The 25,470-nt window shown below is 41.0% G+C and overlaps 1 protein-coding gene across 2 annotated transcripts in view; it reads right to left on the bottom strand.

Moving 5' to 3' along the window:
• TSEN2 (tRNA splicing endonuclease subunit 2) overlaps window positions 1-22,610 on the bottom strand; it is a 113,214-nt gene extending 90,604 nt beyond the window's left edge. The window contains exons 1-2 of one of the 2 annotated variants that reach the window (XM_069206650.1): window positions 22,079-22,610; window positions 10,718-10,799 (exon numbers count right to left, since the gene is read on the bottom strand). In XM_069206650.1, coding sequence (XP_069062751.1) covers window positions 10,718-10,799; window positions 22,079-22,255 — 259 coding nt within the window. In that variant the 5' untranslated portion in view covers window positions 22,256-22,610. The remainder of the gene's footprint in view (window positions 1-10,717; window positions 10,800-22,078) is intronic. The other variant, XM_069206651.1, reaches the window with a different exon arrangement.
• Window positions 22,611-25,470: the final 2,860 nt, after the last annotated feature.

The raw sequence follows: 25,470 nt of genomic DNA on the forward strand, positions 1-25,470 counted from the left end.
GCCAGCTATGCCCAGTCATATGACCGAGGACAAAGGAAGTAGACATTAAATGGTTAGGCCAGTCAAATGTCAACTTTCTAAAGCGGTATGTTCATAATTGGGACTTAAAAATCTGGCTTCAACATTAAAGAGGATTTTCACCCTGACCCTTTATACCACTTTCAATTGGCTTTTCACCCCCGGAGACCATGTCCTGTGAAATAAAACGGCGGCCGCAACTTTCTAGTCAGGCTGTGGTCGGCCAATTGTAACACTTGTTTTTGCGCATGTATTTGTGAAAATTCACACATTTTTGCAAACTATTTGCGAAATATTTGCGACGTCATCACGGCCAGAGATGATCAAATTTATTTTCCCTTTAATATCTCAAAAATGACTAAACGGATTTACACCAAATAAGCGAAAGCGTGATCTGCGTACCGAAAGCTAGCTTTCTGTCAAATCTGGTGTAATTCCATCCAGCAGTTAGGGCTGTGGATGAGTCTGTAGGTCCAATTTGAAATGCAACTTTTTTCACCCCTCCCCCTTTTTCTCAGCCCCCGCTTGACAGATCAACCCAAAACTTTCTGTGTGCAACAAGAATCACTGCAACACTTGTTTTTGGGAAATTTCTTGAAGATTCGTCAAACTGCGCCAAAGATATAGGCAAGTCAAAAAACGCTTTTTCTATGGAAACATGGTCCTAACTATGACTGCCTACTGGCGACTGCCAGAAGGAGAGATATTATATATATATATATATATATATATATATATATATATATAGATAGCTTATATTGATATAGAGTATATACAAGTATGCACAAGTTCATTCTATGGCATATACTGGTTATATGTTATCAGGGTAATATGCTCTGCTGATACATCTGGGAACGATAGATAATCAAGCCCCAGCTTGTACAGGTAGTCAGGATAAATGTGCTATAAGGCAGTTTACACAAAGCACAAATAGCCCAAAGGACTCACAACTTAGTTGGCTACGCAGATGTATCAGTCTTGCAACTGAACTCTGCCCAAGCCATCAATTATTTTGAATTTTAAATTAGAGAAACCCCAGGACGTTACAGCATTCCAAAAGTTCAGATGGTTGTGTATTTTTCTTATCTTTGGCAGAAGCGAGACAAAGTTGTGTTACCTGTAATGAGAACCAAGTTCCATCAATGTGTTTTTTGTTATAGGAAAGGCTAGACAGACAAGGAATTAATCTGGAACCAAGCGTTCTGTTCTGTGAGTATCCTTAAAATGTAGCTTGCAGGAATAAATGGCATGTATCTTGTATAGTTCTGTAGAAGAAGTATAGTTCTGTAGAAGAAGCACATTTCTTTGATTGGCAATGTTATGGCTACTGATATCCAGTCAAGCACTCAAGGCATTGGTGAGATGTCTTCCCATAAATGAGCAAGTAAGAGCTGACTTCTTGCACTGCTCTGAATCGAGTGCATTTAGCAACGTACTTAAGAGTGGTGCCCCACGGTAAATGCTATTTGCACAGTCGAGACATGACAACAGTGATAATGGCCTGCAGTTTTGTTTGGACCACTTGCGTTGATTTGGAGGGTTTGCATTGTGTAGAAGGCACCTGTGGCTTACTTCACCTCAGGGACTCATGCCATTACTCCATCTTCAGTTATGGATTCAACCCCATTGGCAATGCACTCATCCTGAATTACTCTCTTACTCAAAAAAGCAGAAAACTTGAAACCATACAGAACACAGCAGGTCACCTCCTCCCTCAGAGCGAGAAATCTCTCTCTTTCCCTCTGTCTCTGTCTCGCTCTCTCTCCCCCTTCCACAGCTATTTTCCAACTCCTGTAACACACATACAAATCCTTATATAGAAATGGTTCACCATACCTCAATACTGCCTCAGATTTCAGATACCTTCCAGACACCTTTGCCTAGCACAGACAGCACCAGAACACAGAGGAACAAACTTTTCCTAATGGCTCAAAAAGGGTGGAAGGACCTGCCTGTAGACATATGCACCGTCTCTAAAATTAGCACACTCCGCACAATGCTAAACTCTAGTACTAGGGTACTCCATGGATTAGCCCTAAACGCTCTTGCATTGGTGACAAGATGCCCTCTTGGGTAATAGAGTTTTTTTTTTTTTTTTACAAAAAAGACATAACATTACAGAGGATGCTGCACCCAACACTACACGAATGGATAAAATGTTTGTCCTGTTTGCCATGTTCATCCTTTGTCAGAACCAGACTATGTTCAGTTTACTGGATGACAAGTGCTATACAGTCACAGCACTGCACATAACAGTGCTGTGACATGGCTACATTCTCACGGATTACCCTATGTGTCAAAACACTAACATGCTTTGTAATTTATGATGTTTTCTTCAGGGAACTTAGGCAGTATTCCCAAGCATGTCTACCTTAGTTTCTAAGGTAGATATGCTTATTCAGGGCTGTGACATGGCTACTTTCTCACTGATTAACCTGTGTGTCAAAACACTAACATGCTTTGTAGTTTTGGACGCTTTCTTCAGAGAACTTAGGCAGTATTTCCAAACATGTCTGCCTTAGTTTAAAAGGTAGATCTGCTTACTCAGTTCAAGCAATGTAGGCTTAGGAAGGCATTCTCAGCCACCCCCAACTGGCATCCACAAACTGGAAGGAGTTGGATTACCACAGTGAGTGCGCTAAAGACATATGTAAGACATGTCTTACTGAGCCTCATGTGGCTGTCATGGGATCCATTAGTAAAGGTGCACTATGCATGCGTTCGGTAATGTTCAGAACGGAGGCGATTCAGGTGGTCAAAATGTAGTCAAACTCTTTTTATTTGTGAAAGTTGTGAATGCACTGTCAACATGTCTGTACATATGTGTATATAGAAGTTTGACTGTGTGCAATTTGGCGGACTAGTTGAGATGTTGTCTTGAATGGGGACTCCTTCCTGTGGCATATGAATCTGATGGACCAGTGCATGGCGACAGTATGTTGACGTGAGTGCACTGATCTGTTGGTTTGGACCCGTGGACGGTGGTATGAAAGTCGTGTGTGATGTGTCAAGGGCATGTGAATGGACCATAAAGTGGGTGGTGCCTTGACGTGACTTTGTGGCTTGCCTTCAGTAGTCTTTGTTACAATATTCAGATACTTTGATAAGTATTTGTGCTTTGAAGCTAGCATTGCTGGAGGTGCTAAATCCAACCAGTGTAAGTGATGGAGTAAGTTAAAAGAATTTGTAACAGATTTATACCTGTGGCGGTAAGGATATCTGTTGCAAACTTACTTACTGTGAAGATAAATATATATATATATATATATACACATGGACTATTGGTGTAACCATGGGGAAGACTACTCCGGCATGGTTGCACCCCTTCCAAGTCCTGACTGAATAAGGGGCATCTGCGGCTGGCCTCTATTTCCACCCACCTAATTTAGATGTGCAGACATACAGGTCAGTTTTCACTGCCCATCACCAACTAGAAAGCCATGGTGGTAAGAGGCAGGGATAATTGTCGAAGGCCCCCCTTGCCATGGGAGATAACTCAAGTGGTTAGAGGAGCATTTGTTTTTACTAAAAGAAAATCCGGCTTTGAAAATTAAAAAAAATAATAATAATAATAATTGACAGACAGCTCAGTCATGGTGATGGAGTAGTGCGTCAAATGTAAAAAAAAAAAAAAAAAAAAAAAAAAAAAAAAGACTGACAGTAACCGCCGTGAAGTCAATGTTTTTTTAATTGACCGCTAGCTTGGCGGTCATTTCTAAATTTAGCGGGTGGAGTAGTCTCAGCATGGCAAACGTGAAGTGCTCTGCCAGGGCGACAGTGTCTTCTTTGTCAGCTGAAATGTAACTATGGCCCTATCTAAGAACTAGTTTTTTTTGTTGTTTTTTTTGTTTTTTGCAATGTGGCTTGCTGTAGATTTTGGGCCCTATCTCATTCGGCACCTAGGAAAACCTGCTCATTTTTTAAAACTAGACAGCCAGGGTAATGTGACTTGTTTGGCCCTCACCAGGTAATTTTACTCAGAAACCCTTGCAAATGTCAGACTTTGGTAAGAAACATGTATTTTCCTCACATTTCTGTGACGGAAAGTTCTAAGATCTTCAGGGAGCCACAAATTTCCTATCACCCTGGGTTTCCACACATCTCCTGATAAGAATGGTATGGTTGGGCCAAGAGAAAACAACACAAAAGGTCCTAAATCGCTACACCGCAAGATAAGTAATGGTGGTAGGTGCAGTATTTGAGGCCATGTTGCGAAGCCACTCATGCACACCTACAAACCACAGAAAGGTTTGCAAACTAGACAACCAGAAGGCTGTGTGCCTCTGCGTGAATTCCACAAGGCTTTCTTACCCACAGTGCTTTGGAAACCTCAGCCTCTGCTTGAAATCATGCATTTTCATTCCATTTCGGTAATACAAACTGCCAGAAACTGCAGGAATCGACAAAATTCCTATCACTCTGCATTACCTCACTTGTGCCAAATAAAAATACATCCCTACCTGTGTGGCTCGGTCTAGTGTCCGCTAGAGGAACAACTCAAACAAAGGCCAAGGGGAGCCCTCTGCAGGGGAATCCCATTGACCTTGGTTTGATCCATTTCGGTCTGTTGTGGGCACTAGGCCCAGCCACACAACTGGACAGCATTTTTGTCAGCACAAGTGGGGCAATGCTGGGTGGCAGGAATTTTGTAGATTCCTGTGGATTACAGAAGTCTCTGTCACAGAAATGTAAGGAAAATGCATAATTTCAGGCAAAGTTTGAGGTTTGCAGAGCATTATCGGTAAGAAAACCTTTAAAAAAAAAAAAAAAAAAAAAAAAAAACTTTTTTTTTTGTTAACTACTTTTATAACAACTGAACAATAATCTTCTTCATAGCAAAGAAGAGAGAGAAATTAAGGATAAGAAGAAAGAAATATCAGCCTCATCAGAAGCAACGATAATCCCAGTTATCATAATACAAGAGTTAACATTCAGGTGCATGCATCGTAACCGTATTGTCTTATCATTCGTGGGGATACATATATGTTGAGGGCCAGATTATTTGGTCTTGGGGTCTCTATGCTACTTCAAGAGTTCTGCGGACCTCTGTACAACAAGGAAGATCGGAAGAGAGGGTGTGGAAAGTTGGGGGGGGTAGAGGTGTAACTAGGGGAGAGTGCGAGAAAAAAGTGAGAGGAAGGAGCTCATGTTTGCCTAGGTGCCGGCTGAGCTAGGGTTCAAAATCTACAGCTAAACACACTGGAAAAGAAAAGCATTTGTAATGCAATGGGTCTCATGTTTGCTCGACTTAGAGCTATTGGCGGTGTAAATTCCTAACTGGACTTTTCTTGCCACATAAATTTAAAATGAAAAGTTAAACAGATGACATAAGCAATCAATTCAAAGCGCCACGGCCACCATGAGCATTAGCCCAAGAGTTATTAGCTCCCTCTATTAATGTCTAGAAAGGATCGCTGCTGGGGTGAAAGGCAAACAAACCGGAGGAGGGGCCATCACACGATATAACAGGAGGAAGAGTGATGTAGTGGGATAGCCAACAAAAATGTTCACTTAGTGAAATCGTCTGGGAGGGAACTCAGCACACAAAGGAGGGACATTTCACAAAATGCACCAATAAAAATGAAGCATTTAAAACAAGCACAACAAAGAATAATAGCAAAAGTGGGTGTGGTCAGAGGTCTTGAGCGCTCACTTCTAAAAAAGGGTATGTTTTCAGTGGAAAAATGTGATGCATCCATGTTGTGTTTTGGGACGCTTCCTGTCACGGGCACTAGGCCTACCCACACAAGTGAGGTACCATTTTTCTTGGAAAACTTGTGGGAAAGCCGGGCGAGTGGAAGTATGTGGCTCCCCCCAGATTCCAGAGTTACCCACCACCGAAATGTGAAAAATATGTGTTTTTATTCACAGTTTGAGGTATGCAAGAGATTCGGAGTAAAACAAATCTGGTGAGAGCCATGCAAGTCACTCCACCCTGGACACTCCAAGGTGTCTGGTTTGAAAAAATATACAGGTTTGCTAGGTTTCTCTATGTGTAGGCTGAGCTAGAGTCTAAAAGCTACAGCTATCCACATTGGAAAAAAAGGTCAGTTTTTCAGTGGAAAAATGTGATGCGTCCATATTGTGTTTTGGCACATTTCATGTCGCAGGCACTAGGCCTAACTACACAAGTGAATTATAATTTTTTTTTTATCAGAAGGCTTGTGGGAGCACAGAATAATAGAACATTTGTGTTGGAAAATGGCCTCGGACGGGTCACCGCAAACTTTTTGCCTTCCTCCTCTTCTTTTTCAGATGTCATTTTTGCTGGCTTCAGGGCTCTGGACACTTTACCACTGCTAGCCAGTGCTGAGGTGCATGTGATCGCTCCCTAAAACCATGGTTACATTGGCTGATACGCCAATTGGCATACTTAATTTACTTTTAAGTCCCTAGTATAGTGCAATACATGTGTCCAGGGTCTGTAAATTAAATGCTACTAGTGGGCCTGCAGCACTGATTGTGCCACCCACATAAGTAGACTCTTAACCATGTCTCAGGCCTGCCATTGCAAGGCCTGTGTAGGCAGTTTCACTGCCACATCGACTTGGCATTTAAAACAACTTTCCAAGCCTTAAACTCCCCTTTTTCTACATATAAGTCACACCTAAGGTAGGCCATAAGGAACCCATAGGGCAGTGTGCTATGTAAGTAAAAGGCAGGACATGTACTTGTGTTTTACATGCCTTGGTAGTGAAAAACTACCAAATTCGTTTTCCACTATTGTGAGGCCTACTCCTCTCATATACTAGCATTAGAACTAGCCTCATATACTTTTAAGTGGTAGATTCTGATCTGGAAGGAGTGGCCCAGTCATGTTTAGTATGGCCAGAATGGTAATAGAAAATCCTGCTTACTGGTAAAGTTGGATTTAATATTACTATTTCAGAAATGCCACTTTTAGAAAGGAGGCATTTCTCTGTACTTACTGCCCTCTGTGCCTTACAGCCTGTCTCCAATCCGCGTCTGGTCTGTGCTGGTTGACAGCTTCCCTTGTGCATTCCACCCAGACAGCTATAAACACAGGACACCCAATCACATCTGCATTTATCTGCATACTGAATGGGTCTCCCTGGGCAGAAAGGGTTGGGGGCTTTCTCTTACATTTCAAAGGCCAGTGGCCTGCCCTAACACAAAAGACGGATAACACCCCGATAGTGATCCTGTCAGTCAGACTGCGCTGAAAGGGGAACTTGTGCACTTCACAAAACACTCTTTGAAATCTCCCCCCACTTCACAGGAATTTTGGGTATATAAACTGGGTCTCTGACCCCACCAAATTAGGCACTTCTGGATTTACACCTGAACACTATCGGAGGAGATGCCTGGCTGCCCAAAGGACTCATATGGACTGCTTTGCTGAGAAAGACTGTTGCCCTGCTACCTGCTGGCCTCTGAGTGTGCTGGAAGGACTCTCCCTTCCCCAAAAGTGCTCTCCAACGGCTTGGATTGAGCTTGCCTCCTACACTGAAGTCTCAGGGACAGCAAAGACAATCTACATGCTGTTAGCTAGTTTTCCAACTTCAGAGACACCAGGAACGACTCCAACGATGCCAGCACCAATTCTGCAGCCTGCTCCCGCTCCGCAGGACATCCCTGCATGCAATGACCACGGCCTGCAACGCAATTCCGAGGTTATCCCAATGCCTCAGACGTCACGCAGTGTTATCGCAACACTTCGAAGTTGACTCATCACGTCTTGACCGACTGGATTCATCTACCCCGCCGGGCCACAAGCAACCAACGCCTTGCCCTGATGCAGCACCAGCTCCGTCTGCAACTGGACGGAACCGATGCCTCACCTCCCCTGCCTCACCTCCTTGCACGCTGTATGGGACTGTCCCCACATTGGCTCTAGCGACGCCTCATCTCCAGGACTCCGTGCGACTTCCTTGTTTCTTCGTTTCCAAAGGTACTGTGTCTGGGGGTCCGTGTGACTCAGTGACCGGTGCCTGTGGCATCGGATTATTGGGAACGACTCAGTCAACTATGCTGTGATAGCTCCAGTTGGAGCTATTGAGTTTTTATGGGATTTAATCTTTAAGAATTCATAACTTTGCTTGTGTGTATTGGATTTTGATTGTTCCAACCTTATTTTATTCAGATAAATATTATCTATCTTTCTAAACCTGTATGGTGTATTTTTGTGGTGTTTTCACTGGGGTACTGTACGAGTTATAGCACAAATACTTTACACTTTGCCTTCTAAGTTAAGCCTGCCTGCTCAGTGCCAAGCCACCAGAGGGTGAGCACAGGATAATTTGGTTTGTATTGTGACTTACAGAAGCGCAGAACCTCTGCGTTGATGCTTTGCCAGAACTGCATCGGTCCAGATATTCTTAGCCATACGGAGGAGATTACTATCAGCTCTTTTCTTTATCCCGTTAAATCATCAGATCTCTCTGAAGGTACATTGTCCTATTTTGCATTATTTGCCCTGAAGAAGGTGGCTGTTGAATAATCTTATTTTAAAAAGTTGCTTTTTCCACCGAAATGCGCGTCGGCAAAAGACTGTCAATTGGCACAGGATTGATAGCAAAGTACTGCCAATTGGCACAGAATTGTTGAACTGTCATTTAACAACAAAAATATGTGGACCTTACAACACAGTAAACTATAGCCAATGACGAGCTTTAACGGACATCAAGACTCAAAAGAATGAGGGGATTATTGAAGAATAAAGTGATTCCTGTGATTATTTAAAGGACAGAATTATAATCACTTCAAATTATGTCTCTTGATGATATTGGCAAATGATGGAGAAATGTGACAATGAATACACGCTAGGTCATCCAGTATAAATGCATATAAAGAAGAACTAACTTCAAAATACGAACGCTGGGTTACTTTATATAAATGCATATAAGGAAGAACTAATTCAAAAATACGAGCACGATTTCTGAATTCTATTTTCTTAGTGAAAATTTTGATATGAACCATTTCAATGATTGTTATAATAATGTAGTTTATGTTATATTTAGATTGTTAGTATATATTGTTTGTCCTGTCCGTAGTCGTTGTTATTTTTGCATTAAAAAAAAAATATATTTTTTTTTCACTTATAAATTCTCTTTAGGGTTAGATGCATAATTGTATATTTATCTGTATAAATGCTGGTGTGAGTGATTGTTTTTCTTTGTTACACTCAGTAGTTAGTGTTAAGATTTCAGTTTTCTTTATCTTTTTTCAATATTTTTTAAGTAAGGAGATTGTTTTGGATATATGTGTAATAAATGTACATATCTTAATTTACATCCAAATACTTTAGGAGATATGTGGTTCCCAGAATATCTTATATGAACTTAGACACGAGATACATGTACTTGTATTAAGTAAATGTGGAGAGACTTACTAGTTACCCTGGATTGATTTTCCCTGGTTGTGTCCTCCTTATCTGTCCAGGGGCCCTTTATGTACTTTTGATGTGTTGTGACTTACCCTAACTAGGGTTGTGATCCCTACTTGGACAAGGGGGTATACCTCTGCCAACTAGTGACCCAATTTCTAATACTTTGTTATTACCAATTGCATTGCGCTGCATTTGTGCCTTTCAGATGTAAGCCAGTGTATAAGAAAGAAGACATTTTGAAAAATACCCTCTAAATTATACACTAGCAGGGGTACCCACAAATTCAGAGATGTACAAGTAACCATTGCTCCTAAACTCCATAAACTTGTGCTTATTTCAGAAATACATAGATTTCCTTGATATCCATTTTTCACTCTTTCTATTTCACCATATGAATTTGTCTCTACTTGGTACTCAATGAAAAACCATTGTACGGTGTAGCTTAATTGTTGGCTCTGGGCACCTTTGGTCTTTGGAGAACCTATGAACCTATATATACACTCGCTACCAGAAGGGTCTAGCAGACGTAATGGTATATTATTTTTGTAAATCGGCCATTGTGACAAAAAGTTACAGATGAAAAAGTGTTCACAAATGGCCAAAGTTTCCTACCCATTTTCAATATTTCTTAATTTCAACAGTTATTTTCCTTGGGAAAACATTGAGGAATCTACAAATATGACCCCTTGTTGAATTTAGACTTTTTTTCTACATTTCAAAAATCTTTAGCTTTTCTGGATCACCCATGTGTTTCACACTGGTTTCCACCACAAACTGGAAGTCTGTTGAGAGTACAAAAATACAGGAAAATGGGCGACCTATTTAAAAAAATCCCAAAACTGTGTTACAAAATTAATTTTTTTGATTCAGCGCTGCATGTTCCTGAAAGCTGGGAAGATGATATCTTTAGCACAGCAAATCATTAGTTGATGGCATTTTTAGAGGAAAACAATAAATAATTATATGGAGCAGATTTTTCCTGTTTTTCTAAAAAAAAAAAAAAAAATGAAAAAATAAACCTTTAAACTGTGGATATATTTTGCCGATTTTCTATGTACCCTACAGGGGAATCCATAAACCATGTGTACCTACAGAATCCCCAGGATGTTGGGGGAAAAAAAAAATAAAAAAATAAAGGAAGAAGCAGCAAAATTTGCGTGGATACCTTATGTACAAAAACGTTAAGGAGCCTAACGGCAAACTAACCCAAATAGCTCAAAAAGGACTCAGCAGTTAAGGGGTTAGTATGCTGGGAATAGCTCCCTTTGTCTTTCCCAAAATTAATAATTATCTATTCTAAGCATTGCGACATTAAACACCTTCATAAATGATAGTTTGATACGAAATTACCTTTCCATCGAGCAGCCAATTCGGGGTCTGATATATTGTACTCTGGTCGGCTTCTGGACAGTATTCCTTTTCCAAAATATCCCTAAAAATAAACATGAAAATAAATGTTAGAAAACAGATTGATAATGCAGTTTATGATTAACAAATAAATTTAACATAATTTCCGAAAAAACACATAAATGTGCGTGCTGCAGTCCTGTCCCACTACTGCTCTCTCTCATTGAACACGGCAGCGTTATCAGACACTGCGGTGACAGCACTTTCGCGGTTCTTCACTTGCCTTCGCTGATCCTACGGGGCGGCACAGCTCTACAGGCAGGGCCTACTTAGACCTTACAATTACTGTATGTCCCTTACTGTGGACATACCACTGGAATCATTTTCGTGACGCATGAGGAATACCGTTCCCATACTCTGATGGAACGCGCATTGACCACTTTGGACTTCTCATTCAAATAAATGAAAATTTTTTGACAAAATCTTATCATTTGGATCTCGAACAGAACTACAACAGCTACTCTTCTTTTAGTTTTCTTGAGCCTTGAAAAAGTCCGTGAGGACGAAACACGTGTTGGCTGTTTTGTTTCTCTTATATACCTGTTCATTCTGAGGTTTCAGACTGTTTCTGTAACTCGTGTATACGTGTTCGTATGTGGATTTGAACTTCTTATAACTACGATTCAACTACCGATCACTAAGGATTAAAACGTTTCACACAAAGTTTTCCATTTTTGGACTCATGATTCGGGAGTGCCCTGGTTGCTTTATTCTTAGAGACTGCTCTCTCTGTACCTGATCAAAGCAGGGGACATGAGAAGCTGCACAAAGCAAAACATAAAACAATTATTGGCAAAAGAAACAAGTGAATATTCAATTTTAGGGATCATCCGGAAACATCTTTCCATTAACAGGCAATACGTGGATTGGATTAGTTTTTTTTTAACCAAAGAGAGAGGGAAAATGAGAATGCTCAAGAACGAAAAACAGTCACTAAGAAGCATACTCCTGCAAAAATATCTTGTAAATCAGCTATACTAGAGAAACTAAAAGCATTAAAATGGCTGATTTAAATTACACGATTGTAAACAGCAGAAAACCATTATTCCTGGGTGAGTTGCTACAAATACAAGGCTAACAAGTAACCTGACATGCCTGAATGTTTCGTAAAAGACGGCATTATGTGTGAAAGCCATGCTCCTGTGAGCTGAGCCAAGATGTGATCTGACAAAGCCTCAAACCAGAGGCCGAAAAATGCTAGTTTAAACAAGTACTTGCAAAGCCAATAGGTGTCGGTCCCCATCCCACCCTCCCAGAAAAGAAAAAAAACAACTTTTTTTTTAATGGACTGTTTTGAGTCGATGAGCACCGAAAAAGCAGGTGGCGGAAGCAACAAGGATTGGGTGGAGGGAGCTGTGGAGACTTAATTTAGATGAGTGAGAGATCGCTAATTAAAATAAAATTGGCAAGAAGTAGTATTGGACAGGGTCGGGGAGGAGGGAGCAACAGGGGTGTATGTTGGGTGGGAAATAGCAATAGAATGTGTAAAGCAGCACACAAGAGAAAATAAGTGTGGGGAAGGGTCAATACAGAGCCCCCGAAGGAGAAAGTGGGGGCAGCAGTACACATACGAAAGCAAGTAAACATATGCACAATTATGGAGCACCTAAATAAAAAGAAAAGGATAGTTCTCTAAAAGTGAATAGTGGACACAAATCAGATAATCAAAAGGATGGTAAAGAAGGCATGCTCTAGGCAAGGGACAAACACAAGAAAAGGAAGGCAAGACATTGCATTAGAAGCAAGCCTTTGAATAAGAAGCAAGCAAATGAAGGTTAAAATAAAACCAACCATGACAGCCGCTGTGTGTTTTTAGTACAGTCCACATTAGATCATTCACAAATAGACAGCTAAAAGTTGCCTGTGGGTGAGACCTACAATGTCTGTGGATGGAAGGGGTGCAACCAAAGCCCTCTCTATTTAAAGAGGAACCAATAGCTATGTTAGGTTGCTGCACTCTTAAGAAAGAAACAGACACACAATACGGCAGACAGAGATCAGGCTATGCTGACCTCTCCAGCCTCTGTGAAACAAGGTGGTGCAGATCCTTTGGCTTGTCCTAAGGAAGTTATATATCTATGAGGTAGGCAGTCCGAGTGGAATTTTAGATAAACTCGTCAAATTTTACATGAGCAACATAATTCTGTTCCTTCTTTAACAGACATTGACAGATAGACAAATGGAGATCAACCCATCTGCCCCTCCTCCAACCTCCTACCCATCCAAGTATGGACTAATAAATACATTTAAAAGGCTCAAGTAACTGTTGTAAAAGGAAATGCATTAACTGTTGACAACTGCTCAAAATTTGTTTATTGTTTTCCACCAACAAATCTATGCCTGTGGTACACCGGATGAAAGGCAGCCTGTAAGAAATGTTACCAAAACTGCAAATTGGGATCAGAATTCAAAGGTGGGGGAATGGTATAACACGTTACTCGTGTAATGAAGAGATGATGTGATGATGCAGCGGACCTACATTCTCCTTGGCCTTAGCAGCAGTAGAAATTATCTGAAGCCCTGTCTGCCATTGACCCTGTGATAGAGTAGCAAGTATTGGTGGGTGAGATGGTTCAAGAAAGATGACAGCAGTTTGTTAAACGCAAAAACTGAAAAGCACAGGACAAACAAGTGCATAAATCAAATATGGAAGGGAGCTTTTTTGACTGGACTTCAAATACAGAATTTAAATTGACGGCCAACCTCTTCATGTAATGCAAGTTGCAGTAATGATCTTTAACTTGGTGGGCTCACCAAACCGTTGGTAAATGGCTTCACAGGGGAATACAGCCTCTCATGAAATCGATCTCATGTCAGGGGAAGATGGTGAAATCAATATGAAAATGGTGTGCCCTGCCTTACCTTAACTTAAATGTGTACTGTTTTCTAGAAAGACTTCTTGACTTAACATGCCATGACAGTAAATATTTAACAGAGCATTAATTTAGCTCCTTAAAGAACTAAGCACAAGCATCTCGGTTCTCTAATGGCACTAACGTCGAAGGACAGAGGAAGGGTGGTCATTTATATTTCTAAGTTCATGTTTAGAAATTATCATGTCTAATAAACACTACTAAATACAGTCAGGCCTCGAAAAATCTATTCACCCACTCACTATGGAGAGTCATATTTTATCAGGTCAAGCTATTTTTAGGACCTCCTCGCCCCTTCTGGCAAGTTGACAAAGAATAGGTGTTCTGTTCAGTCAGAAAGTGAAGGAGCAATAAAGATGCCTTTAAATCTTGTTTTCATCTTGTGACATTTGCTCGGTGTTCATAGACAGAGGTCAAAAGTCAGTTTGACTTCTTACAACTTTTCTTATGACTGCGGAGTTCCAGGACCTTGTTAAAGTGAAGTGTTTGACTTGCTATACAAAGAGTCTGAAGTTAAAGGCTTTTGTATGTCAGGTTTTTCCTAATGCACCACATTAAAATAACTAAGTCAACTGTACAAACGTTTCAAAATCTATTTCAGTAGTTGTGAAAGCCCATGTTTTGTACTTCTGTGTGTTGAAAAAAAATATCTAAATAGGATGAAAACAAAATCAGAACACTTTTCTTGGTAATGTGCAATGGATAAATATGTTTTCTGAAACCCAATTTTCACAGATCATTGTTAATACACTATATAACTATCAGTAAAGCTGCAAGTTACTGGGAAGGTTTTGGCAATGGTATAAGTAAACTAAGAGACAGGTCATGGATCATGTGTTTCCTGAGTGTGGGCTATAAGGAGCAAACGTTTAGTCTATTTCATCAAACATTTTTTTTTTCTCCAGAAGAAATGCTGAGCTCACATATTTGAAGGTGCACTTATAGGTGAGTGTTGGAAAGTGGGTTATTGGTAGCGGTAAGTATGAACCTACCCCTGACAATAAGGCCACTAACCAAATATGGGTTCAGTAAAGGTATCAGTAAATTAGCCCACTGAACAAATCCTGGTAGCTGTAACCGAGCAGGCAGACCTAACTTAGGAGACAATAGTGTAAAGCATTCAAAAACACCAATACAGTAAATAAGTGAGAGACAACACATAATACAAATCCCACACCAATTTATAAAAATAGGTTACATTTTTATGAGTAAAGAGACACCAAAACAATAAAAAATCCAATGTAGGGAACCAGAGATATTATTTTTTAAAGAATTAACTGTTTCTAGTGCTTAAAAACAAAAAGCGCCAACTTTACCAAAATTCTCCAAACTTTGGGAGGTGTTTCCTGAAGTCCTCCTTGCAGATTCAAAGGGTCCAAAACACAAATCCAAGGGCCTGGAGTCTCCTGGACAGTCCTTGGAAAGTTGGACCACAATTCCCACAATGCGCCTGGCCAAATTATTAAACGGCCTTTGGATGCACTAATCTCCATGCCCAATTATATAGTCTATGGACTTATAGGCTTATTGTACCCCCTTGCCCTATTATATTCTAGGGACTTACAGGGTCTGTCAGGCCAATTGAAAAGGTACCCTAATACTAAGTGTCTGTTTTAACATAGCACTGGCCTGTGTCTGGCTAACAGAGCCTAGAGCACAGTCAAAGTCAGTTACCATCAGCACCAGTCAGCAACAAAACTCGGGGTGAACAGGGCAAGAAGATGACTTTGCAACAGTGAGAAAGAAGAAAAAGAAGAAGTACACTAAAATATTTGCTTAGGATCACACAATTTGAGACCAGTTTACAGGTCAAGCACATTGCAGTTAGGTCGAGTAGATTATTCAAGTTACTTGACCTGCAGGTCTAAAAACCTTTTTATGATTTTTCAAGGCCTGACAGTGATATTTGCTAATTTAGTAAAGCCAAGTGCTTCCAAAGGTTATTAAAAAAGGTTTCTCTATTTATTTTTTTAAGGGTCTTTATAATATATTTATGGGAAGCTTGCTGCAAGATTTTCATGCTAAATATGTTGTTGGTTCTGCTTTCTTTCTAGTACTTGGGGCTGTGCCAGACCTTTGGCTCAGCTCTAGCTCAACTCTCCCTATTGATTTGCTGGCTTGCCATCTCTAAATACAGCAGCTGAATTTTTTTTTTTGTCCGAAAACCAAGATGCAAAAACATTAGTCCATAAGAAACATCATGTGCATTTTTTCTTTATACCATAAATCCATGATGTAACATTAGTGGTTACACAATGCACTAGGTGACAGCAGTAGGACATAAATGCACTGCACCACCAGCCTACAGACTCTTCTACTAGCCATAGCATGAGTGAAAGAAAGATACAAATTTTGATTTTATGTCATGGTAGAAAAAACATGGCGTGCAGTAGCACCTAAGCCAATAAACTGGCTACATACCAGATCCCAACAACTACTACCAAAACGTGTGGCTAATCATCAAACACAGAGGCAGCCCCGATGGTAGAAAGTAAACTTGCATAGTACCAGAATAAAGACACCAAATGTAGAACATCCCTTCAGCTGCATACAAGACCAGTTCATTTACTTTTTTCTAAATCATGACACTCTCTGTAATGAAACATTTTGAAAGCATACTCTAATAGTGCATTGCTTAATCTAGATCAGCAAGTAGGTTTGAACGTTGTGGGGGGCAACAAAAAAAATCGTACAACAGCTCACTCTTTCAAATTTCAGCACAGATTTGTATTGTACAAGCGTTACACTGGCAAAAATAAGTAATGTTCTTAAGCAAGGAGTAACAATGACTGTCTCAAAGTTGTTGTCAAATTCATTGAGTTTTGGAACCACTGTAGTGCATCAGGACCATGAAGCCTGATAAACCAGCAGGCAGACTTCCTCTCCTTTTAGCTCTAGGGGCATGATTTAATAACTTTCCGATTCCGGCAATACTTCGCCTGTTTAACATTATAACTCCAAATCATCGATTGTTCTAAGTTCTAGTGAAAAAAATTGTTTCTGCTGTACTTGTATGTTTTAACCTCTATACCGGCAATAAAGTGCCAGGGCTGAACTGGCCATTGTGGCATCCACTCAAAACTTAGCAGTTGAAAAGTGGTTTGTGGAAGTTTAGGGAGTTGAATTGTTGGCAGTATCCTGAGACCTATACTGATAACAGCTTTGTGTGCCTTAGTCGCACTTGATCTCTACAAGTTATGCAAGAAGCTGAAAGAGATGAGAGCAAAGAGAGGAAAAGGAAGGACACTGAGCTAGAGACTAGAAGGAGTATCTATTACAGTGACATTAAGCAGTTAGAGGAGTCCAGAAGAACTTCCCTGGAATGACCTCAAAGATTTGGACCTGTGTCATTGAAAATGAAAGATTGTAATCTGATATGATGGCCTAATTCCGCATCTGGGGGTGAGGGGGGCTGATGTAGCAGAAATGTTATTGCTATCTTTGAAGTCACAGTAAACATCCATATGCGACAATCTCTGGATTTTGTTATTTGAAGTACTAATAGATTAATTGTAAAGTGGTGAACTAAAAGTCTATGTTAAGGTGCATTCACTGGAGCATAGAGATACAAAATGATGTTATATATGTCCCTAAAACATCATGTATAACCAATTAATTCACTTCTGTAGGATTCTTTATAATGTTAGTTAATAGTGTGCACTAAAACGATAATGATTTTCTGAAAAGCAGTGCTTTAAATGTTAGATGCAACTGTCAAAATGCAGTTTTACACTATAGTTGATGGAATGTATTAACAGTTATTTTGTTGTAATGCAACTGTACCATGAACACTGACAAAGCGTATTAATGATGAATTTATGATTTAAATGTTATTTGTGCATTATTTAGCATAAATGAATGTGCCATTTAATTCACTTTACATCGCCTAAATGAGGCCCACAAGGCCCTGTTTTCTGACTCTGTAGAAAACTGTTTAGTCATTCTTCCCAACGTAACATTATTTTCAGACTTTGTTCCCCTGAAATGCTAGCTTAGAAATAGATGTCCTATTGTTTTAAGTATTGTGAGCCTGAGAAAGTAACCTTGAGCCCAGTACATTGAGGAACTGTGGAAATGGACTGTATAAATTTGTTTCAACCATAAAGATCAGCTAAGATGGATGCTTTTCCCATGTTAGTAATGGGGATTTTTTCCTGATGTTGCAGTTCATGTCGCATGACAGACTTTGATTGGACAGTTACGCCTTCCGAGTCATGTGGAGTGATGGATGAGCAAATGATCTTGCACTATGAACTTTAATATACCGTTCCCCAATTGGATTAGCAGCATTCTTCTTTCCCTTTTCTTTCGGGGTGGATCCTCTTGGACTATGAGAGGTACAGACCTTTGTACCCTTATTCGTTTCCAATGCTTTGCTGAGACTAAGAATTTTTCCCTTCCCCCCCACCAAGGAGGAGACTCTTGACTGAGTTTCTGACACCTTCCCTTTTACCCACTTTTTGCCTAGTTTGGTTGGTCACCTTTTGCCCCAGATGTTGTTTTTCCAAATTCTTTGTGCCTTTTTTTTCTTTTTATGCATGTGTTTTAGCCCAGCACGTTAACTTGTGACTTTTAATCTGTAGGGAGTTCCTGTGCGCTAGCTACCTAAGCTTAAATGACTTTAAATAGCCTTTGTGTTTAAAGCAAAAGAACAGCACATGTTTTCTTCAGATTATCCTTTTGATGCTTTGCATTGCTATTGTTGAATCTTTAGTTCTTTTGATGCAGGTTTGTTTGAATCTTTTACGTCGCCTTGGTCAACCCATGGTGATTCTGTATCTTTATAACCTTGTTTTGGGAATCATTTACATAAATCTGAGCCTGATTGTGGAATAAAACCCTTAACTTTATTTCAGACTGGAGTTTTCCTTGTGTGACCACATGTGTCATGCTGTCATTTTACATTATTCTATTTGAAGTTTGAAGTTTCAGTATCCTATTTCTCAACCCCTTTGTGGTGGGTGAAAAGATTTAGCGGCCTTGTTTAAAGCATAACCTGGAAATGCTTTAACACCATCATATGGCCAGCTTATTTACAGGGCTAGCAAAACCCAATACAAGAAGACTGATGTAGTAGAAAATGTAGTGTTGCTCCTCATGTCACAGTGATCACCTATATGTGACACTTTATGCATTATGTTAATCAAAGAACTAATAGTTTGATCGCAAAGTGATACACTGAAAACCATTTATGTGCATTCACCCTACACTAAGGACCTCATTACGACTTTGGTGGTCTTTTAAGCACACCGCTGAAGCCGCTGCAGTCAACAGACTGCCAGTGCTGGTGGTCTGCTGATCGGCATATTAGGAGTCCTGTTTGGACTTCCACCCATTTATTGGCAGAAGTCCTACTCCGTCGGCCTGGCCGACGGAGTTGAAGAGGCAGTTGCACCACCAGCACTGCCATTCTAGCAAGACTCCGCCCATCGTATTACGATACGTAATATGGCTGTGCGGTGCAAAGTGCCAGGACCCATCCCCTCCTGCTGGACCAGCTCACCAGAAAAGGTAAGTTGATCGTCTTGGGGAGGGGGGGGGGGGTGCATTGGGTGCATGTGTGTGGTATGTGCGTGTATATGTGACTGAATGGGTGTGCGTGCAGTTCGTGTGTATAACTGTGGATTGAGTTGGGTGGGGGTATGGATGAAGGGGGTTGTGTGGATGAGTATAGATGAGAGGGGTGGGGAGTGTGTGCGGGTGTTTGGATGAAGGGAGGTGTGCATGAAGAGGAATTTGGAGGGGGTGCAGAAGTGCGGATGAGTTGGAGGGATGCATGGGGGTGTGGGGACGTGTGCATGTGTGTGCCGGCGACAGGAATGGGGATTCCTGTTGCCGGGTGCGTGACCACCAGGGTTTTTGTGGCAGGGTGACCACCACAGAAAGCCTGGCGTTCTGCTGCCTTGTAAAAAACGGCCAGCAGGCAGAGGCCTGCCACCAGCCTTGAGGAGCTCACCCCCGGCTGCGTGTTGTGACCGCACCAGTGGGCCAGGCGGGGTTGTGGCGGTTTGGCTTCTGCCAAACCCCACAACTTGTAATGCAGCAGTCTTTACCGCCGGCTCTACAATGGTAAGACCGCCGTCGCAAGGCTGGCAGTTTGATGACCGCCGGCCTCGTAAACGAGGGCCTAAATCATGAAACCCCTGTGGTATAGAGTTTGACTTTCATGTTTGGAGAATGAATCTGTGATTATGTTATATTTTAGAGTGCAATTTAACAGCCTGCATTGAAATCATATTAGATTTTTGAAAAAAGTGTTTTACATTAGTATGCAAAAATGGAAAAATGCATTTCTGAGTTATATTCATAGAAATGTATTAACAGAGTTATTTTTCGTTTAAAGTTACTGTACCATGAATGCTAATGGAAGTTTAATAATGCTGAAATTATAATTGGAGTGCTAAATGTTCTATTTGCATGATTTTTTATGCGGTTTAATTAATTTGCATTTGCCTAAGTGAGGCCTGTTAGGCCCTGTATTTGTGAACTTGTCAAGTCAACTTGCTAACATGAACTTTTCTTTCAGACTGGTAAAATATACAAATGTTTCAGTCATGCATGGAAAGGTACAGAAGGATTCCATTCTCAGGGAAAACCTGAGAACTATAGCAAGTTTCAAGTTGGAGTCGCATGATCGATTTCTATTGGATGTTACCCCTACAACGTCAGGTGGATGGATGAACTGACAAAATCATCATGCCCTATGAACCTTAATATGTCGATCCCCAACTGGACTTTGGTCAGAACCAGAATCCTGAAAGAGAAGAAGCATATTATTTTCACCTACCTTTAGACACTGAACCCCTTGAGAGGTATAACCCTCTCTGCCCTTGCCTCTTTGAAATGCCTTTCTGAGACTTCGATATTTTTCCACTAACCCAAAGAAGACCCTTGACCTAGGTTCTGAAATGCTGAAACCTTCCCTTCTTACTTATTTTTATCTTTTTTGGTTAATGACAAGTTGCCCAAGATTTCCTTTTTCCAAATTATTTTTGACCTTTTTGTCATTTGCCCACAATGTGTTCCGCCCAGCAGATGTTAATTTCTGTAATTTCTGATTGTCTAATCCTTAGGGTTTTCCCTTGTCCAAAGATCTAAATTGTCTTAATGTTTGTCAGAACTGAGCAGCACTTGCTTTCTGTACAATTACTTTTGTTGATGTTTGTATGGTATATGTAGAGTGCCTTGTTCTACTAAGGTTAGTTTGCCTAAATCTGTTTCATTGCCTTAGTCAACCCTTGGTGATTCTGTATCTTTCTAATTTTGTCTTGAGAATTGTCTACATGACTTTGAGCTTCAGCTTGTAATACGACCCCTAAACTTTATTCCTGAGTGGGGTTTTCCTTGGATGGCCATATTGGTCATACTGTGGAATTGATCTGACATGTATTGAAATTGTATGTTTTGTTATCTACCCCCTTATGCTGGACCCAAAGATCAATTGATCTCATCAAGCATTGATTCCCACAAAGGAAGAAATGTGCTATCAAGATTTAATTGATGTGCATATTAAATGAGGATGGTGTATCAATTTTCAAACAATTAAGAAGAAGCTGGCTTGGGATAGTAGAGGTGTATAGAACACTACAGCAGTCAATCTAGCTTTTCAAGGGAACATCACATGAAACCAGATGAGATAGTAACCCTTTTATACCAGCTTTAGCAGCCATAAATATTACATGATGCAAAGTACATATTGATGATCTACTGCTAGTGTTTAGGTTTATATTACTGTATGCTTTATTCCGTTGGACAATTATTCACTTGTTTTCTCTTAACCAATATGCGTTAAAACTACTCCAATCTGACATTTCTGCAATGTTCTTGTGGGATGTTGGTTAACGGTTTGCTATGTCACAACCATGGTCTAATTATAGTCGAATCTCTTGTATTGTGTGGTTGGCGTGAACAAAAGCAAAGCTGAGTTTGCTTTTGAGTCCAGCCTGTCTGAAAGTGCTGCATATTCTCACAACTACGTACAATTGATGCACATCCCGCGTACTTGCATACTGATGACGCACTGTCCTTAATTACTCACAAATGTAATTCAGCGTCCCAGGTTCGCTCGGAGGCGATGCACAAACACTGCATTCCCATACCGGTTATGAACTGTCCTCATAGACCCACACATGTGTGCTTGCTAAACATACCTCAATTAGGTTACAGAAAGATCACACCTTTCAATCTATAGACCACGCGCGTGGTGCCCGTGCACCCTCTACTAGCTGTAAATATACCGCTGATCCCCATAGCACCCTCAGCCGCACACACTCACTGCTACACACCAATAAACGTGCTGCACACCCATCATGTTTGTCTATGCATGCTGAACGTCGTATACGTTCGTATATTGAGGTAGAGAAGACCCCTCTGTTACACTGCCACCTCACATAGCCCTCGCCTTTGACTAAACAAGTTACCACCATCTCACCTTTGCATACAGGTGCATCATGTCGTCAGGGTTGCTCACCAGCACATGGTTGTTGATGATCTGTCCCTTGCACAGTCTGAACTCTCCTTCCTCGGAGAGAGGGATGGGAAATGGTGCTTCGTATGACTCGTACACTTTCCTCTTTCTCCTGGGCGCTTGGAACACGGCCTCACACATGTTCCAGGCACTAACAGGTGGAAATTTAGCACTAAAGAAGATAAAGTTCAGCACTATGCCGAATACCTAAACGTCGTCGCAAAAAACTAGTCCTCCAAAAGTGACCAACTCATCTTATGTGTGTGTCCATGCCCGAATGGCTCGTACCGTCCAGGTTTTCGGTTAGCCCTCTGAGAAATGTAGTTTTATTTGGCGCTTTACAAATCCCAGGTTGCAAGTCCCAAAATGCAAAAAAAAACCTGAAGCAAATATGCATGGAGCTTTGCAACTGGAGATCTCCGCCCCTCCTTCTCTTCCACATACGGTATTCAACATAATCTCAGTTGTTGAATTTTTAAGGGATGTGTTTAGGCGTAATTACTACACTTCCGGGTTGATAACCAATACGGCAGCTGAACCTATTCTAGAAGTAGGAGGAAATGCTAATATGCAAGGTAACCTACCATTGGAGCATTTGCTACACGCCAGCCAATCACAGCGCATCACACAGAATGTCGAAGTGCCGATTGGCTGCAGAGTCTGGAGGGCTGTCTGGCCAAGTGGAGAGACGAGTGTTTTTGTAGTTAGGCAATGGGGCTTAGCTAGGAGCCAGGAATCATTTGTGAATCCCAAGTTCTTTAGTCACGTAGTGGACCAGGCTAATTCTCTTGCCGTCTATGCCTCTAGATAGTGATATAGACAGAGGGGGCAGTGAGTAGGACTGACCTCGGGTGGTTAGGTTGTGTCGGTTTTCTCCTGAAAACTCAAGGCTGGTTGGACAGACCTAGCTGCCTACGTTCCTGGAACTCTGGTTGGGTTGGTGGCTTCATTAGTGAACGTGGAGTAGGCCTGACAGGGTACCGTGTGGCAGTTCTTTTTAAACCCGTGTGGCATGTCAAGCGTCTCTTGCTATCTCTTAACATTACGTTTGTGGTATTTTTGCGGTTTCACATAGCGCGAACTCGCCTCCAAGGTACTAGAGGCCCAGTTACATTACTGTTAAGAAAAACTCCAACACAGTTTGGTATGAAATATTGTCCAACGTTTTATTCATCTGTTCCTTCGTTCCTCATACATAGAAAGTAATGCCTGCATGCACCGACCCAAACGCTGCTGCTGGCTTACTGCCAGTCTCAGCGTTCGCGTTGTAATACATGATCGTGTCCCGCACCAACCTTCCATTCCCAACATCCCAATGCCCCAGGCACCTTCCCCACAATACAGCAGCAAAAAGAAAAGCAACTTGGATATTTTTTGAGCACCAAATACCCAAGTAAATATGCGCATGATAAATAACTAAAATAGAATACTAACATTAATTCATATTTAGACATCTTATATTTCAATCATTTTTTTTTCTTTATTCCATCATAAACTCTTCAAGATGACCTGGCAATTTCATCTCCCTGACACTCTGATGTACCAGCACTTCTGGATCACTCTGAACTCCACCATTTGTCATGATGCAACTCTCACCCTAAAATTGGTCACACAACCTCACCCATCAAGTATCAGCTTACATCATCACGCATGTCACACTCCTGACCATTATGCGGGCTAATCCCATTGCACAAACCACATGGCGTAATTTCTGCATCTTTCCATCTTCAAGTTTCACTGCACCTTCCAACAAATTTATATTCCTCAACGGATCAGACCTACGAGCTGCTTCCTTCTCCACTAGGCCCCGTTTCCTCACTCGGACATACTGACCCACCAAAATATCAGGCATTTTCTTACCCATATTGACTATGTTTTTAACCTGAGTTTGTTACCTTTCCACATTCCTCTTCATCTGGAGATCAACCTCTGACTTCCCTTTCTCTTCCTTCTTGTTCCTTAACCACCATGGTACAAGTTTTGAAGAAGGCTTCCTTCCTTTTAACACCTCAATCGGTGTTCTGCCCATTATTGAATGCTGCGTGATCCTGTATGATAACAACATACTTTGAAGTGCTTTCTTCCTTGATAACCCAGACTTAAGTGTCAATTGTATCACCTCTTTGACAACTCTGTTGAACCGCTCAACCTGGCCATTACTTTCAGGATGATATAATGACAGTCTTTCAATGATTGCCACCACGTTTATCCAAAATGACTGCATCTTACTTGATGTAAGCTGCACCCTGTCACCGGACACCAACATCTCTGGTACACCTTCCCTAGAAAAAACATCCTCCCAAAAAATCAATAACTACCTCTGTGGTCACACTACCAACTAAATGTACTTCTGGCCACTCAGAATAATAATCTATGAGAACAATAGTATATTCCTCCTTGGATGGCAAATGGCCCCATTAAATCAATCACAACCTTCTGCTGTGGCCCATCAGGTAATTCTACATTTTGCAAAGTCCTCCCCACAGGTTTAATCACCTTATCACTTGACTGGGATGCATTATGCTCCCTCACCCAGTAATCCACTATACCATCCAAACCTGGCCATTATCCCAATGGGAGGTGCAATCCTATCCTCTCAGGACAATACCATTACACATAGGTAATTCCTCCTTTACCATCCAAAATATGCTATATTCACCTTGCAATTGCCGTTCCGATAGCCATCCTTTTACAATGAAGTCTTTAACACCCAACAACACCAGATCTTTTTCCATTTCACCTCCAACAACTCCAACCCATTCTTCACATCTCTGCCCCTACCACAAACCACATCCTCATACATATATGCAACATCAAATTCACTCTCATCCATTTCATGTGTGTTACACGCTTCCACTGGTAACTGTGACAACCCATCATCCAACCCATTCTTCACATCTCTACCTCACCACACACCACATCCTCATACATACATGTCACATCACATTCACTCTCATCCATTTCATATGCTTCCACTGGTAACCGTGACAACACATCATCCAACCCATTCTTCAAACCTCTAGTCCTACCGCAAACCACATCCTCATACGTATACGTAACATCACATTCACTCATCCATTTTATGTGTGCTACATGCTTCCACTAGTACCTGTGACTACCCATCAGCAAAATAATTTTTGCCTGGAATATGTACAATATCACAATGTTACATTTGCAACTTTGAAGCCACACATGCTAACTGTGTCGTGATATTTTTCCCATCTTCTGGTTTTAAAATATTTACCAAGGGATTCATGGTCTGTGCAAATTTGGAATTTTCTCCCCCAAGCATACATCCTGATATGCTCTACAGTCCATGTCGAAACGAGTAATTCTTTCTGTATCATGGAATAAAT

This window comes from Pleurodeles waltl, chromosome 9 (assembly GCF_031143425.1).
Source record: "Pleurodeles waltl isolate 20211129_DDA chromosome 9, aPleWal1.hap1.20221129, whole genome shotgun sequence".
NCBI classification, from domain to species: Eukaryota; Metazoa; Chordata; class Amphibia; order Caudata; family Salamandridae; genus Pleurodeles; species Pleurodeles waltl.